Source organism: Lupinus angustifolius, chromosome LG03 (assembly GCF_001865875.1).
Source record: "Lupinus angustifolius cultivar Tanjil chromosome LG03, LupAngTanjil_v1.0, whole genome shotgun sequence".
Taxonomy (NCBI): Eukaryota; Viridiplantae; Streptophyta; class Magnoliopsida; order Fabales; family Fabaceae; genus Lupinus; species Lupinus angustifolius.
Window position 1 is genome coordinate 4477957 of NC_032011.1, and position 20473 is coordinate 4498429.

At 31.8% G+C, this 20473-nt stretch overlaps 4 protein-coding genes across 4 annotated transcripts; 2 read left to right on the forward strand and 2 right to left on the reverse strand.

Annotated features, from left to right (window-relative positions):
• Positions 4740-6408, forward strand: LOC109343188 (peamaclein-like). The gene is made up of 2 exons (XM_019581375.1): positions 4740-4944; positions 5980-6408. The coding sequence occupies exons 1-2, from the start codon at positions 4863-4865 to the stop codon at positions 6162-6164; spliced, it is 267 nt and encodes an 88-aa protein (XP_019436920.1). The 5' UTR covers positions 4740-4862; the 3' UTR covers positions 6165-6408.
• LOC109343189 (pumilio homolog 12-like) lies at positions 8108-12854 on the reverse strand. Its single transcript, XM_019581376.1, has 5 exons — positions 12043-12854; positions 11549-11711; positions 10208-10371; positions 9858-10116; positions 8108-8608 (listed from the first exon to the last, which is right to left on the reverse strand). The coding sequence occupies exons 1-5, from the start codon at positions 12756-12758 to the stop codon at positions 8489-8491; spliced, it is 1422 nt and encodes a 473-aa protein (XP_019436921.1). The 5' UTR covers positions 12759-12854; the 3' UTR covers positions 8108-8488.
• On the forward strand, positions 15737-19634 carry LOC109343190 (putative cyclin-A3-1). Its single transcript, XM_019581377.1, has 8 exons — positions 15737-16303; positions 16697-16929; positions 17474-17549; positions 17630-17706; positions 17796-17829; positions 18047-18196; positions 18283-18417; positions 19226-19634. Exons 1-8 carry the CDS (start codon positions 15929-15931, stop codon positions 19310-19312), a joined length of 1167 nt encoding a protein of 388 aa, XP_019436922.1. The 5' UTR covers positions 15737-15928; the 3' UTR covers positions 19313-19634.
• LOC109342278 (30S ribosomal protein S12-like) lies at positions 19835-20386 on the reverse strand. Its single transcript, XM_019580292.1, has one exon. It carries the CDS (start codon positions 20384-20386, stop codon positions 19835-19837), a length of 552 nt encoding a protein of 183 aa, XP_019435837.1.

A 20473-nucleotide genomic window follows, 5' to 3' on the forward strand; every position in this document is an offset into this window, starting at 1 on the left:
AACAGGGGGTCATTATGAAAAACCTTAGTGGTAACAAGTGCAATTTCCCTTAAAAGTAAATTTGTCCCTTGAAAATAAATTGAAATTATTAGTTACCTGTGTAGACTGATATCATAGCTGCAATTTAAGACAAGGCTGAAAAAATAGATCCAGAGAGGAATAAAACTCAGATTTTTTTCCAACATAAGTATGCTATCTGAAAACAAGGCTTCCATTCTGCTGCAACTCAAGTTTTCTACAAGTGACTGACATAAAGATTTTAGTTCCTTAATATCATTAACCTACAAAAAATGAAGTGAAGCAAAGCAAATATTATGGCTCATGCATGAGGTATTTGATGGATGATTCAGTTGTGTTATGCATCCTGAGATAGTAGATATATGCCGACTTACGGTACCATATCTAAGTCTTGACTTCTTGTGATTAGAAAATGCTATTTTTCATATTTTTTCTTATCACACATTTCTTACCTATTAAAATGCGAAATTTTATATTGATAACTTGTCAATATATTTAACGTGTTGTTAATATAGAGAGCAATTTCATCTTTTACAAATGGACATCAAGAAGGTTAAAAAACAAGAATGTAAAAGCAAAGAACAAAGTTACACAAGTAAAATCATTCAAAGTCAATATTAGACAATACCAATCATGAAAGTATGGTATTCAAATATACATGTCCAACAGCATGAAAGCTCAACTGTTCAAGCAGACTCAAGTGAGGTGAAGTAGCTTTTGAAATCAGAATATTATATTTTCTTAACATCCCAAAAATTGAAAGTGAAAACAAAACAGTGACATTAATAAATAGAACTTCGATTAAGGATTAATATGTCAAATGAGGTAAGGTAACAATTTGGAATAGAAACTTACCATTTCTAAGGCTCCTCTAATGACTCCACTTAGGATGTTACAGTAGTAAAGACCTTGACAGTTATCAGGAAGCCCAACAAAGTCTACGAAAGGATTATCCTCCAAAATAATACTACAACATGTTCCATCATCATCCCAATTGGTCACAGATGCAGTAATACCAATAAACATTTTAAAACCAACATGTATAGTACAGGGAAAAGAACATGTAAAAACACCACTATGGTTGATGAAGTGTTTTGATATGAAAAGTCGATCAACATTCTTAAAGAAAATGCAACTTTGGTCAATTTGACAAGGAATGGAATATACACATAAAGGAAACTGTCATTTTATCAAGTATTCAAATGCTTCATAACTCTGTTAGATAAAATTTTACAACTTATGAAATAATCAAATAATGTTATAAGGAAATAGGCTAATGAGAACTATTACAAAAATTAATTATAACATTTTTACTAAGCCACAAATTTTTAATAGGTTGATTGATAAACAAAGCACATCTAGCTCAAGTAGCAAGTTTGACTATCCTTGCAGGCTACATGTTAACCAATACAACCATTATCATATTGAGAAGCCAAAATCTCAAAACAAAATAAATCAAAATAAAAGAATAACTAATCAAGCAAATTAAGTGGACAATGGAAATTAACAGATTAAATGGAGTAGATAATTTCAGACAATTGTTTTAGTAACATGTAAACCAATACCTTTGCAATTACATCAATGGCCTCTCTGAAATCAACACATGTTGATACATTAGATTTAGCTAAAAACTCATCAATCAAATGGATTCCAATATTATAACCCTAAAAAAAACAACCAAACATCAAAACTTAAATTGATGAATATAAGTTACTTAAATATGAACATGCATTGAATCATTGAACTAAAATTCCCAAATTAGTCATAACAATTCAAATTTAATGACATTGAGTAAGAATTCTACAACTTGAAATAAATAACAGAACTCAAAAAATTAAGAAACTATAAAATTTACATTTGACCATGCTACTTATTAACCTCATCAACTTCTTCCAGGTCGGTGAGCAATTGACACATGATCGCACCATATGTTAAAGTAAACAATTCTACATTCTAACACAATTCAACTATGAAGTGAATAACGATTCCACAAACACACAAAAAATGAAATAGAGAATGAAGAGAAATTGTTTGGTTACCACGCGTTCGACATTGGCGAATATTGCATCTCCAGTTCGAGGAGCAACGAGAGTCATTGACAGAGTTCACTGAAATTTCGCTGAGATAAAGGGAACTAGAGGGGAAAATGCAGTTGGGCTTTAAGAGAAGAAATGGAGAAGATAGGTGTTACCTAAGACTATGTAAAGAAATAGAGAAGAGATAATTGGTTAGTGAAGGTTTGGAGAAGAGAGAGGAGTGAATGCTTTTTGGAATCATGGAGAGTTTTGAGAATAGGTTTGGGTGTGAGATATTGGGGAAGAAATAGAGAAAAGAGAGAGTTTTTTGTAATGGGAAAGTAGTGAATATGCAGTTTTTTCTCAAATTGATGGGGGAGATTGAAAATCTCCCTAAATTAAATAAAAACCTCTCATATATATTTAGGTAGTCATGTGACTTGCCTCATTTAATTTAGTTGGGAAGGTTTAAATAACCTCTACTAAAAACCCTCAACAAAATGCAAGATTTTTTGTAGTGAAAATAAGGTGCATGAGAAAGACTAAAAGTATATATGATAGCATAGAACTCAATTGATGAATCAAGCTAAGGATAAAAGTGTTTATGTTGGCATTCTTAACATCTCATGTTGACCTCTCTTATGAAACTATTATTTTGGAGGAGGGAAATTAATAGTAGTTTATTGAATACTTACATGATTTAATGTCTTAATTCCAATTTTATTGTTAGTAATTTAAAATTATATGTATGTACGAAACAATTTCACAAATAGTTAAAATTTAAGAATTAATTATAAATAAAAAAATAGTTTACGGTATCTATTTACAAAATACAAAGTTTAAGGATATTTTGTGAACTTTTCCTTTTTTTTTATTTCCTTATCTTATAATTTGAATATCATCACTAGATGTGATATCTAGTGGTTGTGTTAGTATCAATATACTTCATAGAAGGGTTGTTTGTGGTTCATTTGGATCCGACAAAAAATGATCTGGTCCAAACACGTAATTAGCATGCGGTCTTGTCTGTTTATATTAAGATTCTGATCCAATCTGGTCTAAATATTTTATGCGGTTTCGGTTCGGTTTGGATCGGTTTTTAAAAAATAATATTGAAATTGCACTTACATTCAAAACTCACAAAAGTAACTAAATATTAAGCATAAAGCAACAATAAAAATATTGTCCAACAACATTAAAATGTGTGCAACTATAATATAAGTAAACAACATCATAAAATAGTAAGACAATAAAAGCAAAAAATGTCAACAACAAAACATCGATAATAACAAGACAACAAAACAACAAGATACCAATAACAACAATATGAACATTTGCAACGTAATTTTAACCATTAGAATGTTCCACAAATGATTAATAATAATTATACTTTCGCAACAATAAAATTGATAATAAAACATCAATCAAAGTCAACACTTGAATCCTCTTCATTTGGTTGTGAGATTGATTTAAGTTCTAAAAAATGTATCAATTATAACCAATATGATTTAAAACAATAGCAACATATATATGTATATATGTGTCTTATAGAATATAACAAATAAAATATAGGTACAACTTTGGAGTTGAGACTTAATATTAAGTTTGGAAGACACTTAAAAGTGTTACACACTTTACTTTACATACTAATTCGGTACGGTCTGGATCCAAGCGGTAAAACCAAAATCCAGACCGGACCAATGAGTCTTTAAAAAATATATCCAACACGTCGATTTTTGCAGTTCAATCTATTTTGGATCGATTTTCAATTTTATTTTTGGATCGGTCTGGATTTAAACATCTCTGCTTCATATCATATCATGCTATCCAAATTTAATTTATTCCATTCCTAATTTTGTTTTGTCGTGGATTGATGTTCTTGGTATTATTTTAGATATCAGAACTAAATACAATTTTTGTTATAATAAATTAGGGAATTTATTCTTATTTTGTTCTGGGAGCAAGAAAATGTCAGAATCGAAGTTGATGATTTAATTTGGTGTTGTTTCTCTCAAGAACAAACAACTCATACACTGCAATGAATATGGTAAATGGGCATGATGAAAATGCAATGGAACTCCCATACATAACATCATAATATAAATACATCTTCATACCATTACATCATGACAAATGAAGGAAAATCTAAATAGATTGTAATATCCACACACATATACACGATCAATACATTATATAATAATTTTATTTGTATCATTAAATATTTAATAAATATTGCTTATGTAATAATTTTATTTATATCATTTAATTTAATAAATATTGCTTATTAAATATGAAGAATGAATAATTCAATCCTATGTAAAAAAATTATACGGTCGTTATATATATATTTTTGATGATGTAAATATATAATATAATGAATTAGAGTAATATTATATATTTTTGTGACATATATTATTTATAAATCAATTATTAATATATAAAATATCATATTGTTATTATATCACTTTTCTATGGGTAAGAGAATTAGTATGAGATGTAATAAGACATATATAATTTTCCAAAAGATTAATAACCCTATAAAGGACGTGGCTTGCACGGAATGTAACAATACCAAAACCACTATCTAGCTGTCATTTGCTTGTAGTTTCGATGCATGGACCTGAACACCATTAAATTCTCATAGTAACATTTTCTTAACTCTTCACCTACCCTTCACTTGTTCCTATAAATAAGTCCCTTTACACTCTCACAAGTCACAACCCAAGCTTCATGCAGTGAGTGTCACTCTTAATAATTACCTTACCTACATCATCACAATCATAACGAGATCTACTTCTTCTATTCTCTATTCTACACTTTGAAAGCAAAATGAAGCTAGTATTTGCAACTGTGCTACTTGTGTCCCTTGTTCTCAGCTCTTCTATGTTTGAAATCTCAATAGCTGGTCCTGGTATGTCACAAGGTTAACATAGTGTATGTATGGTTTAGCGTCTGCAAAATTGAAATTGACTTAAATTAGAATTAAGTTAAAAGGCAAGTGATTCATGTTGGAATGGACTAGAACTATTTACAATCCATTCGAATCTAAGAAACTTAAATCATCTAAATTCATTCATTAAATTTAATGCATTTAAATACATATTACCTAATTGATCATTTTAATATTATATATATATATATATATATATATATATATTCAATCTATTATATCAGGTGTATATTTAATCCTTCCAAAAATAAACACTCACACATGTTGTCTTTTATTTTCAATTTCTTTTATCATCTTAACTCTCACTTTTGTTGTTGTGCTTCTTATTTCCACTCTCATTTTAGTTTTCTAATAAATAAAGTTCTCATATCGATCCACATTTATTTTTTTGGTAGAATTATTCATATGATCGTGAGATCAATAATAGAATATATGGATGAGTTAGTATTAAAAGCTTGTTTTTGTAAGATATTTAACATTACATGTTTGTAAATTGTTGCAATTTTTTTAAAGTGTTTTTGAAAGTGATTTCTTTGGAAAAAAATTGTTTTAAAACAATGATTTTCTTTAAAAAAATATATACTTGTAGTTATAGTTAACAAAAATAAAGTTATTGGATTTCCATTCAACCAATCCATTAGAAATTTAGAATGGATTGATGAATGATTTGGGTATGTATCAAATGAATAATTTAAAGCGGATGACTTTATATCTATTCTAAAATAGTTTTGTTAGAGAAAAAATAGTGAAAAATAATCAAACATATTTACCCGAAATCCAAACAATACTTACATCTTTAAACCTCATCCTAGAGGCTCCAAATGCAATATAAAATAAGCATAATATCACTCTGTTAATTGCAACCATTTCTAAATGTAGCTTCAATTATCGTTAGTAGAAATGTATTTTGCTTATATATATATATTCATGTTACTAAATTTTTTATACTGTACACATTAACTAATGAAATGTTATTATAAATGTGAATGGAAATAGATTTTTGTGGCTCAAAGTGTTCGAGCAGGTGCTCTAAGGCTGGGAGGCAAGATAGGTGTATGAGGTTTTGTGTGATCTGTTGCGGTAAGTGTAAGTGTGTGCCATCTGGGACTTATGGGAACAAGCACGAGTGCCCTTGCTATAAGGACATGAAAAACTCTAAGGGCAACCCCAAATGCCCTTAAATCTTACAACACTTCAAGTTCCAACCCTTATATGAATGCATGTATCTCCACCTTATGAGATATATTGGTATGGACCCTTGTTACTTTGTTATGTGATTAAGATGGTGTTTATTATGTAATAAAGTAAAGTTTTCATTCTCGTGATAGTATTTGTATGTAAATTGTAAACTGTATCTCTTAGTTTGTGATTTGTGAAGAATAAAAGTTTCCTTTATCTAGCTGGCTTATAAAATTGGCCTTTTTCGTAAGTATCTGTATTCGTGCAATGCTAAAATTACAGGTCCATTTTTCAAGAACTATTTTCGTAAACATTTTATTTATAAAAAATAATAAAATTGTTACGTACTCTCCTGTATGCAAATGATATTTCCAATTCGTTAAAGTATTATTTAAGCTCTACGGGATAGAGATGATTTATTCTAAAATGTGTCTTCATGTATTGAACCAATCAAATATTGTTACATAAATAATAAATAAACTTTTGAAAACAAAACATAACAATCTTATATTATTTTTTAAAATCTGATTTGGTCCGAATAAGACATTTTTAGAAAGATGAGGGATCCACTTATTTCAAGAGTAAGTTTTTTAAACTTAATCCACATTCTAGCCATTAATTTATGGATATCTAATGATTTAGATCTACTCACTAATTTAAATCATTGAATTTTTTTATAATTGATAACTAGGATAAGGAGTAACTTACTTTTAGAGTAAGTAGTTTTTATGTGATCTGTGTCCAACCATTTTGATAAAGAAATGCTGCATTCTCTTAGTACTATTTAATTTCAGCGGACAAATATTATTATCACATAGATAGATGAGATGTGTTAGTAAACTATAATATATCTGATGATTTTCAAGCTTATCATACTACACAAATTCTATTCAATATGTAAAAAAAGAGAGTTAAATATAGGATTAATTGGTTAGTTTATCGTTTAAGGTGCAAGAGATCCAAGTGAGAACAAGCTCACATGCTAGTGGAGTCATAGTATGTAAATGAAAAGGATGCAGCTTTACACGAGCCAGACTCAAATGGAGGCATGTAGATCTCTTATACCTATTGGTGTCCACAATGGTGTATGAAAACAATTAAAATACTTAATTAAAAAAATTATTTATAAAAAACATAAATTAATATTTTATATTATTTTGATAAATACCATTGGTTAAGGATACAAGGACAAGGTCGTCTCAGGACAGAGGATCTTTATCCCAAATAGAGACATTAAGTGTTGTAGAAAACTACTTATAGACGTGTTATAGAACACTAATTATCCCACTAGAATTCTACTTATAGACGTCTACCCCTTAGAGAAGCAAACCCCTTCCATTTTTGTCTCGTTAATATCATTTTTTATCATAAGCAAAGAAAACCCATATTATTTTTGTCAACCTCCAATGAGTCACTAGTACAAACTGCTTCGAGTGTCAATTGTGATAAAAACATATCAATCAAGCTTAAGGAAAATTTCTATCCCAGCACAATAGCATTTACAATGTTATATGAGACTAAGTGTTAAATAATAAAATTATGTATCATATATGAGATTATTACATTGGATGAGTAAAAACAAGATATGATTAGAAATGAGTATATTAGGAAGAAAGTTGGAATAATCCCTATTATAGAAAAGATGCTACAGTCGTACCTTAAGATGGTCTGGACATCTGTGGAGGAAACCGGTAGATGCCTCGTAAAGAGAGTAGATCAAATGGAAGCTAATTCAATTTCTAAAAGAAGAAGATCAAGAAAAAACGAATGGGAAATGATAATGAAAGACGTAAACATCGATACTTTAACAATTAACATGATTTATAATAGAACAATATGATATTGTACTATCTATGTACTCAACCTCAATTAGATAAAGGTTTGATTGTTGTGATTGTTCTAATATAGCAAGCTTGACACACAAAACAAGTAAATTCATCCTCACAAGTCATGATTGGTTTATTGGCCACAAAACAGAGTAATAAACAATGGAACCACAACATTAAACTTGCAAAAATCACAAATCATGTCTAATACCAAAAATAAAATCCAGAATTTGTGGAACCCATTTCAGCCCCTCCTGCAAGGATCATTATATAGCTAGGTCCTATACAGCTCATTGTTCACTACAGTCCAATCTCTTCAGTCCCAGTACCAAGTCCTTCCAAATTCCAACCCATACATGTCACAAAAAATGATAGAAATTACAACAAACACACAACAAATGACATGGGGATGGTTATGAAGAAGAAACCAAAAACAATGTAACTCCTGAGAGGTAAGTATGATCTGGGAAAAATATATAGAAGCTATAGACAAAACATGTCTACATATGCCGAATTTTTCCGCTGTCAACCCGATCGAGTAACTTTTTGCCATAGATATTGCTACGCATCATTGCAGAATGCAGCTGAATCAGCTCCAGTATGGCATTATGAATGGCACCCTGATATTACAGAAAAGGGTTAATGCAGCATATTTGACATATAAAGAAAGTGTATTTCTTAAAGAACTTACATGTGATACTCAGCATACTATGAAGCATGGATTCGTCAAACACCCTAATGTGTCGGTGTCCGACACAGATACGCTCGGATTCGCGAAAGATACGTATCCATAGAGTATCCAAAAATTAAAAAAATAAAATAAAATAAATAAATATTAAGACACGTATCCGATTCATTTTCAATAAAGTATAGGATATATGGATTCATTTTTAGTAAAGTATAGGATATATAGATTCGTTTCCAATAAAACAGGATAAGATAGACTCGTTTCCAATAAAACATGATAAGATAGATTCGTTTCCAATAAAACATGATAACAGATTCGATTTCATTAAAATAGGATAAAATATATTTGTTATGGAGGACAATGATTTTAGGATAGATTCGTTTTCATTAAAATATAATAAGATAGATTTGGTATGGAGGGCAGTGATTTTAAATTTCCATTATATTTTTTACTTGTATATTTTGATTCACACTTATAATTTTATCATATTTTATATATTTTTATTATTTTATACGCGTATCCCTGAACGTATCGTATCTTGTATTTTGGAAAAAATACGTGTCGACGAATCAAATACGTATCGTACCCGATACACGTATCAGTATCCGTGCTTCATAGTCAACATATACTAATGCTTTAGTAAATATTTTTATTAGGCCATGTAGTTCTAATTCTGCAGATGATATAGGACTATCCTCTTTGAAAAATTCACTACATAGGAATTTTATGATACGTGCAATCGCAGCAGTATCCAACAATTCATCTCATTGCAATTTTAAGCCTTTTAAAAGAGATCTACCCAGTAGTTATATTTTGGAACTAAACAAGAAATAATAATAATGGGAAACAAGTACCCTCTTCAAGCAAATTGATTCTGCTAATCAAAATATTAAGTATTCATCAAAAGTTAGAGAGAAAAGCCATTTGCAATTTGGCCTTGGTAACATGCCTATTGCCTGAACTAGAATGACTCCACAAAATTAAAATTCTAGGTGTTGTTTGCTATAAGGAATGTTTTTAGCACATTCCTATAGCACATTCCTAAGAATGAAATGATTTTAACAATGTGATGCATAGGTAAGTTTCATTCCCATTTGCAGTGTTTAATTGATGTAAAACATGACTGATTTTTTCAAAATGCACAAACATAAAAACTGAACAAAACCAAATGTTGGACTAACCTTGGACACCATGAGTGCAGTTTTGGTGACATAATTTCCGAATGGATCAACAAGTAGTCTTGAAACATTTGGATTGTGAAGCAACTCCAAGATTATGCGCGCAGAATATTGTTCTTCTGACACTAGAAAGATCCTCTCCACGACATTACTCCCGTACTTATTGCATGAAAGCAATAGGAACTTCCCTTCAAGCTGTCTCAGTAGATTTTCTGTAACTCGTGGTATTTTCATAGTCACTAAATGTTGCACCACATAGTTTCTGCGGATGAGTAAACCAATTATGCAAAAGATAAAAAGTATAGTCAAATGTTGATTAGAAAAAGAGACAAAATTTGAATGCAAATACAAACCCATAACAGTCTTCTGATAAGAGTGAAGCATTCACTATGATCTCAGCCATCAGTAACTCTTTAGTTTCTCCCTGAGCATAATCAAGGCAATGATGCATTACACAACACCCGCTCTTGTCTGTTGCAATTTCAAAACAGTTGTTCGCCACGACATTTAGAAGATACTGTAATGAAAGTCTACAATCAGAAACTGTAGTATGACAAACTATATACAATTTCCAATAGGACTAGTGATTTCTTCTTTTTGATTTCCTTAGACAAACAGAATGGTGAATATTGTATAAATGATTTATCATTTTCATTGCTTCAATAAAGCTTAATCGAACAACAGCAAATAATGACAATTCTTTTACTTCCGAGCTATACACAACGAATAAGAGGAGTCAATTGATGAACATCACAGCATTATACCCTTAAACTAAACTTTTGTTAATTTGAGAATCAGTGAAGTAGATGAAAGCACGGAAAAAATTAATAAAAACAATGAGCAAAGTAAAAGTTGGAAGATACAATCCAATGCTGGTTACTCAACACAGGGCTGTATCAATTTTCAGGTTCAGAAACTTAACAAAGATTTAGCAGATTATAATTTCGTTTCTTGAGGGTATAAAACTTCACAGCACTTCCAAATATCTAAGTAATGAAAATTCTGGTCCATGTACTGCTACCAAGGTATCAAAACTAAGAAAGCTGAGGTTAAAATGTAATTAATCCTGAAGAGGTGAGAACTGCATATGTGTAGTAAAGAGTAAATACTAAAATGTCATTTTGGTCCCTGAAAGATTGGATGGCCACCAACTTAGTCCCGCAAAGATTTTTGATACCAACTTAGTCCATGAAAACATCAAATGGGCACCACTTTCATCTGGAGACTAAAGTGACATTCCAGATACTATATAAATAGACTAAAGATGCAGACTAATGAATTTTTCACCCTTCATAGTCCATAAATACAGAATATATGTGTATATATATTTTAAATTCGATGTTGCGGTTCCTCATCTTATGTAATGTACTATTGTCTACTAGAATATGCAATAAGAGCAACTCAACATGCAAGGCTCCTACCTCTGTGTGGAGTCCGTGACCTCCAAATCACAAGGAAGCACTTTATGGTTGTGCCAAGTCTTACCCTCTGGAGTAGGCCTTTCAAATGAACTCCCCAAGTACAAGGAGAAATGGAGATTGTAAAATAAAAAAGCTATATACTTATTGTTGTGACTGACTAAAAAATAAATTCCACCTTGAAACTCAAGCTACTGATTTGTCAACATTAGGCCATTAGACAATAGTTATCCAAAATGAATATAAGGAAATCACAAAGTGATGTACATATATTACCCTATTATCTTCATTTGAGAAATGTTTTAGACAATGCTCCACCACATGAATACCATTGATATCCTTGGTCAATGCAACAGCACCCGGGCTTAGTGCTGACATAATAAGAGATCGTTGTTCCTGTGTGGTGACATGTTCCAATAATTTCTGTACAGCACGGGTCCTGCCATGAGAAAAATAAAGAAAGCCATTGTATCAAAATTACAAAAATTACTAGTCCAAGAACAAGATTTCACCAGTGATACCATTCGACACTTTCAAATGCAATAGTTAACAAATTAGCTACAACACAGCCACTGATTTAAGTTGTAGACCACAGTACTGCAATCATGCAGTAATTGTGGTGTGCCGCAAAATTACAATGATTTAAAGAACATTTTTTTAATCACAAAATTATTCATAAACATTGTCACAATGGCGATCACTATATAAAACATTGAACACACGTAAACTAGGGAATAAGCAAATCCAAATTCTTGAAAAGTGGTTCATACCCATGAATGTCAAGACACATAGTGACAAAATGAAAATCAGAATTGGTGACCACTAAAATAATGTGAGTCCTCTGTTGTTCAGAGCATATTTCCACAAGCTTTTGAAAAACATAATTTCCAAAAGGGTCCATCATCAACTCCATCACATTATTTATCAGCTCCACAAAAATGAATGAAATCTCTTCCTCTGATTTCAATCTCTTCATAATTTCCTGCAAAACCCGACACCCACCTTGTTCCATAGCCAAAAACAGAATCCTACCCCGAAAATCGTAGATAGAACGATGATTCAAATTCTGTTGCTGCAGCCACCTTTGATTACGTCTAACATTGTTAGTAACATTCAACCCGTTAGTGTTATTTCTCAACTCATTCAAAGCATCACCACGAAATTTTCGTTGTAACTCAGCACTGCATAATAATTCTTCATTAGAAGAAAACCTCTGAAATTGTTTTTGACTCACAAAAGGAGAAGCATCAGCATAACCAGAAGTATACCCACGATTTTGCGACGGAATTGCTCCAACGTCGCAACGATTAGAAAGAGGAGGTAATCCATAACCATTGAAACCCAATGGCGTGTGGTTGAAAGAGAGATGAGAAAAAGCTTCTTCCAACGAGATTTGATTCATCTGAATGGGGTTTTGGTTTAGCCACGATATATCAGAAAATTCGCCACGGCTATAAGGAACATCAGAAAAAGCATTACTCGACATAGCTGAAAATAACAAACTAGGATTACGAGAGTGTTACGAAAACAACAAGGGTTTAAAGTTTAGGCTTAGATGAAGGGTTTTTAAATAGTAGGTAGAGAAAAGAAAGGGTGATTATTTTAATTAATAGCTTTTATGATTGTTTATTTATTTGTTAAATAATAAGTTATTGTTAAAGAATCAAATAGGGAAATATTAGAGAAATAAATTAAAGGAGTGCGTTAAGTTTTTATAGCAAAAGTGGAGATAGTAATAGGAAGGATAGTGTTTCTGTGAAAAAATGATTCTGCATGCAATATATGGTAAGGTCACATGCGATATGCCGAAACTGACGATAAAAGTTTTGTGTTTGTTACGTTTTAGCGTCAACGCGCTCAATTGTCTCTTATGTTGAGTCAGCAAGTTGATCAAATTGAGTCAAAAAGATTAACACTTAGTGGTTATAAATAGAGACTATATATATATGGTTATATATTTAAATCTAAAGTTTACTAAATTAATTATTTTTATCATTAATTATAAACAGTTAGATATACTTATTAAGATGGACAATCATATATATTAAAAGGATTATTTCCTTAATCAAATGGTGACAAAATATTTATGGTAGTACCAAGAATATATCATAAGTCTAATGGTATGGCATAAAGAATTTTCCTTCTATTGCAAAAATTTCAACATAAAAACTGTCTTTTATAACCAAAACAACAAATAGTCTATTAGTAGATTGTTATGGCAATTATATGTACATTTAATAATGACAAATTCTTTTTTCATTTGAGAAATTAATTTTCAGATCGCTTCTTTTTTAGAGAGATGACATATGGTAGAGTGGAAAAGTGTTGAATTAGGCTATGCATTGACATTGGATAGCATTATGTGTATCTATGGTAAATATTTATTATATGGCAAATGTTAAGTGTATATTAGTGTAATATCTATATAGTATTAATGTAAATATTTATATATAGTTAATATATCATTTATTATTTATTTGTACTTTTTTTAAAAAATTAATAATGATTAAACATAAATAATGCAATAATAAGTTATAAATCTCATACACGATATATTCATTTTTTACAAAGTTGATACCAGATAGGCATTTCCAGACACAATCATGTATAAAGTGGTGTTTAATTTCAATTTGATTAGTCTTAGAATGTTGAATGTGATTCCTAGTTAAGCATATAACACACCAATTATTATCCCACAATATATATGTTGGCTAAAAAGAATATAATAGTCCTCAAGTTTTTAGAAATTTAGTTGAAGTGATTTAATTTTATAAGTAAAAATTGTTACAAATAATAAAATTATAAGTTCAAATAATAACTAAAATGATAAACTTAAATTAAAGATAAATTTAAATAAAGTAAAACTAATAAATACTAGATAATCCTATAATCATATAATCCTATATAACTATAATTAATACATTCCAGATTAAGTTGAATATTATAATAAATATAAAAATTATAACATGATGCAATAAGAATCATTCTAATTATCTAAAAAATATATATTTAATGTCATAAAATAAGAATGTGTTGGCAAAAACGCTAGTATATCTATACTATATATAAAGCCAAAACATGGTATAACTACTACCATGATATAATTTATATATTCCTATTTTGCCCTTCACATTATTTAATTTTTACAAAAAAAACCATATAATCTTAATTAATCATCACTAACATATTAATTAACCACATCACTCACCTTGAACTATATATTATCATAAACACACAAAAATTATAATATAAAATACACTGAAGAAATATATTCTAATTATAAAAAATGAAATATATAATACCACACAATATTGTTTGACAGGCACTTCGTGCCTGTTAACGCTAGTAATAAATAAAGTTAATACTTTATCCTTCACAGTTGAGAAAAACTTGCCGTGGAGGTGTATCCTGCTTGTATAGTAGACAGTGCAATTGATATCTGCCTTTTGCTTGATAACAAATATTAAATTTGATCCAATGAAGTGAAACCCTCAAATAATGCATTTCCATCAAGTTTGTCTCTATCAAAGTTAACATCACAAGATTCTACTAATTTGTATTCATTCGAGCTTAAATAAAATAAAACAAATATTACTAGTCCCAAATAAATATCTGAAAATTCTTTTCATAGCCTTAATAAGAAATTCTCCAGGATCAAATTAGAGTCTAACACATAGACATGCACTAAAATGAAAGGGATGTATGTTTGATATTAAGTAAAATAGATTGCCAATAGTTCCTATATAGACAAATTTGTCTATCCTTTTTTCCTTCCATGTCTTTGCTTAAATTTGCACTGGGTTGCTGCATTCCCAATTTAATATTTTCCATGTAGTTCCTCTATTTATATTAGTTGATGAGTGTACATTCCATCATTTTCATGTTCGAGTAGAAGAGGAATAAGAATTAGTTTGAAAGTTAGATTTTTGAGAGGAATGAATGGAAAATGGAAGATTAAGAGTCATCTCATAAATGTATTTTATGGTTCCAGACTTTTCTTTTCCATTTTTCCCCCTCCAAAATCCAACTCTCAAACGCACTAATGAAGCTAATTCTCCCACATGCTTATCTTAAACTAAAGTTCTCATTAATAGTTTTAAAATTAATATCATCAACCCATATTAGAGTATTATGAAATGTAAATGGTATTATATTTTACCGTGTAAAAAAGTATGGGTGAACTATGGATCCAATCGTGTTATATTGATGGAGTCAAAAATAGTTAATGTTTTGAAACAATTCATTTAACAATAAAATATTAATTTAGTGGTATAAAATTCATTAAATTATTAAGATAATCAAAATCTAAATAACTCAATTATTGAAAATAATATTTTTTAAAGATATTTCACATTTGAAAGGCTGAATCAAAAATATTTTTGATAATACCAAAAACACAATATAATCAGATCCATTCATTGCATATGCGCGATTATAGTACAAACCAGTGAGACACCAATTCTTAATTCTCTTCCCTCCCTAAAACCCCCAAAATCCTCTGAGCGGGAACACTGAAAAAATTTCACTCCAAATTTGGAAGAAAAAAAACTATTCCCTTCCACTGTTAAAACCTTTATTCCCCTTTCCCATTCAGTCTACACTCTTTCTTCATTCTCTATTTCCCTACAAACCCCACTCGCAACCCACTCACGCGCCATGCCCGACAAAGGAAACCGCGTGCTCCCCCATCGCAATGCAAAACAGAGAGCCGCAGCTGCTATTACGGGAACAGCCAAGAAGAAAAAGCGCGTCGCGTTAAGCGCCATCACTAACCTACCACCGGAGAAACCCGTTTCCGGTTCCGAACTAGGCGGTAATGACACCACCAAGAAGAGAAAGCGTGTCCCGTTAAGCGAACTCACTAACATTCCACCGGAGAAATCGGTTCCCGGTTCAGACACTGAGAACAACCGAGTCAGAAAAAGACCCACAAAATCAAAACCCGTGACTGAGTCCAATAATAATACATCGGATCCTCAATTGTGTGCGCCTTATATTTCTGATATTTACGAGTATCTTCGCAAAATGGAGGTATACTACATAACACTAGTGTTTTAAATCGTGTTTGCGGGATTGTGGTTGCGGTTACTGTGGTTGTTGTGATGCATATTGCGACCCTTGCGGTCGTCTTATTTTGTGAGTAAAAAAATATTTTTGATATCTATGTGGTCTGATGCGACTCAAATGCAGTCCAATGCGGTTATATCATTTGATTTAGTGTCATACCACAATTGTGGTGTATGCGGTTCTGGCGGTTACCACAACCACAATATTGCGGTCGCATCATATGATGTAGTCCCCAATTTGAAAGATTGTATAACACTATCATAATTATTATTGTTATCATTATTGCTATATCATGAGTAATTGTTAAATTAGGGTTTTGTTGTAAAATTGTTGAAATGGTGTTATTTTTGTTTTAAGGTGGATCCGAGTAAAAGACCCTTAGCGGATTATGTACAAAAAGTTCAGAGTGACATGAATGCGAATATGAGGGGTGTTTTGGTGGATTGGTTGGTGGAAGTTGCTGAAGAATATAACCTTGTTTCAGATACTCTGTTTTTTTCTGTTTCGTATATAGATAGGTTTTTGTCTCGCAATGCTTTATCCAGACAGAATCTGCAGTTACTTGGTGTTTCTTCCATGCTCCTTGCCTCGTAAGTTTCCAGTTACATTTATTTTCTTCACGTTTTTATTGTTTTATTGTAATGCACATATATATTGTATACTCGGATTTGTCCCGGAAAGAAATGAAACAAAAATCCAAACTATGTCCATAAAAATGGCATATACTGGGCAGGAATTGTTTTGAAAAGGATTATTTGATTGATGTTTAAGGTGTTTAGAGATTGCAGTATGATTTTTCACTAAATAGGGGGAATGCTTTTTCAAATATTAGTTGAATTAGTTCTCTATAGGACAAATTTTATGGAAATATTAGTCTCCATTAGTTCTTATTTTAATGGCATTTGAGATATTTTCCGAGTTGGGTGTCGGAGGTTACGAAAGCATGAAATACACTTGGAAGATTACTTCAAAGCCCCCGTTTCCATTATTTCCCCTCTAAAATCCAACTCACTAATGGATTAAATTGATATTTGTCATAATCTGGGGACTAAATTGGATGGCACATTTTTTAGGATGAAATTGAGATTTGAGTTTTTTTCACTAATCTAATACTGTTACTTTGCTTTGTAACAGAAAATATGAGGAAATTAAGCCACCTGAAGTAGAAAATTTTTGTTACATTACTGACAACACATACAACAAAGAAGAGGTGATTGTTGTTTCTTATTCTGTCTTATGTTTGTGCATAATTAGTTTTGGTTTTAAACTAATTGTGATTAACATTTTTAGGTTGTGGAGATGGAAGCTGATATATTGAAGACCTTGAATTTTGAATTGGGTGGACCTACAGTGAAGACATTTCTAAGGCATGTCTGCATAGAAATTGAATAATTCTTTTTTTTTAAGTTATGAAATTTTGGCATGTTTTCTCACTGTATGTTTTACCTACATGCAGAAGATTCTCTAAAGTGGGTCAAGAGAGTAATGATGTAAGTTAACTCTGTTTTAACCTATACTTGTCACAGTTTTGAAAAACTGAAGAGTGAATTTTCCAAAAAAGCATTTTGCCCAGTTGCTCAGTTGAGAACTCTATGCCTAACATTATAATCTCTACGCACATTTCCATGGCGACAAACATTTTCAGTTATCTGGTGTGCCAAATATGGTGATTTTATCATTTGACTAATATTCTGTCTTCTGATGCAGACTTCTAACCTGCAATTTGAGTTCCTCTGCTACTACCTAGCAGAGCTCAGTTTATTGGATTATAATTGTATAAAATTCTTTCCGTCTTTGGTTGCTGCATCTGTTGTATTTCTAGCCAGATTTATGTTAAGCCCAACGACACATCCTTGGGTAATAATGTATTATTATTACTGGTATTTGATAACAAATGTGGGGGAAATTAGCCAAATACTCAATCATGTAGTATTCATTTGCAGAACTCTGCGCTTTATCAACTCACCAGATATGAACCTGCTGACTTGAAGGAATGTATTCTAAACATACACGACTTGTACCTCAGTAGGAGAGGAGCCACTTTAAAAGCTGTGAGAGAGAAATACAAGCAACATAAGGTAACCTTATTACACTTTTTTACCATTTATTGTTGAATGGATGCTATGACACTCAATTTTTTTACATGGTAGGGTCAAAACAATTCACAATCGTTAAAAATAAGTTCATTTATTTTTTACCATTAAAAATAAGTTTTAAAGGATTATATTGATACATAAAAGATATACTAATACAAAATGATGAAAGATGGTTGTGTTTGATATTTGAATTGTTCCCTTCGTATTTTCATAGTATAAAATATTTTCTTCTTTATGCATGAAAGATTGTTTGTTAATCCTGCGGGATGTATGTTTCAAAAATAAATTAGATAGATTTACACATATCATTACAAATTTATCTCATCATATGGGGCAAGTTTAAAAATATATAACAAGTAGAAGTAAAAAAGTAACCATCATGGGTGATATAAATTTCCATGATTGATGGGAGGCATGTCCCCCACATTGTTACAAGTTGGTCTGTCCCTAAATGGATGTAAAGGTGAGTCTTGGTGCAATGTTAAGGCTATTATCTTGTCATCTAGAGGTCATAGGTTGAAAATTCTGGATATAGTCTGTATCCTAATAAGAGTGGAGCTATCATACGTTCAATATTTGAAAATAATAATTCCGGAAACATTTACCTTCCTAGAGCCCACTAAGTTAAATGGATGTAATCTATCATATAAAGTTTTTGCCTTGTGATTTGGAAATCATAGGTTCAGACGCTAAGTGAGGGCCTCGTGTGTCAGACTACCCTTATTATTTCATCCACATGTCACAATTGTGAAAGTTATGCTAATTCTAATTGCATGTTTTTTGGTAACAGTTCAAATGCGTGGCAAATACACCCTCGCCTCCGGAGATCCCGCTTTATTTTTTTGAGTTCAGAGTGGCAGACCTGAGGAAATTGTAACTTGGCTTTTCTTGCTATAGCTTTGGTTTCAACTTGTGTGAGAGACACAGAAACAGGCTCCCCAACACTAGAAGATTAGAGTTTAAGTTGCACTGGCTGATGCTCCTTGAGGCGTTTGCTGTAAAATGTTATGTCACTTATTGAATCAATGCTGTATTCACTGACTTCATAAGTTCATAGCTGAACCTGTGTATGACTAGGAATCCCACTAGTTAGATTCGACAACTAGGTTTTCATTTTTTGCAATTTCAATCTCTTTGAAATTGTTACTTCAAGACCTTCCTACAAGTTTGGGTTGGTTAAGACACTCATTAGCACTGGATTTGTATATGAATGGTCTGGGAAAATATCTTTGATTGAATATTTAACCATTTGCTCTTACTTAGCTTTCTGCTAGTTATCATTTCTTGGCAGCTTATTCCGGTAATCACAGGCAAGGAAAGGCACATTATTTTAAGTGTTGTTAGGGAAGAAAGAGGTATTGCATATTTCCCTTCCTCTCAGTAATTTTGTTAGTATGGACTAAGGTATTGGGAAGCTCAAGCGGCGAATCTCCCTCTCCACTTGATCGAGCTCCGCGACAAGGTCGGAGAGCTCGTCTCCGGAGCCAGGGGGAAGGTTGAGATCGATATGCCCCCGGCGCTGCGAGGGACCGGCGCCGCTTCCACCCTCCCCTCTTGCTGGATCTTCCATGTTGTAATAGGTATAGCCTCCCAGGCTAGAAAGAATACAAAGAAGAAGAATTAGGGTACCGGGACCGACCGCCTCCCCAATAAGTCTAATAAAAAGGAGGCGGAACGACCTTACCAGTAGCATGGATTGGACTTTGACTACAAAAATAGTCCAATCCAAGCCGAGTAGAATACAGACTAAATAGGTCACGGCAAAAACTATGAAAAGTAAAAAGACAAGTATGGCTATCTTACGTGGAGCTGAATTTGGTTTTTTCGGTGTTCTCGTTGAAAGACGTGGGCCTACTCCTTTCTTCTGGGGACATTGATCCGAAGCTCGAGTACGGTCCGTGCGCCGTTTTTCTTCTCTACCATGACGAATCAATTGATTGAATGTAGGCATCGCTCTTTCCTTTGTCCTTACTCCCTATTTTTGCCCTATCACTAGTGATTACTCCCGATCCGAAGCACCCCTTTTCCATTCATAGAG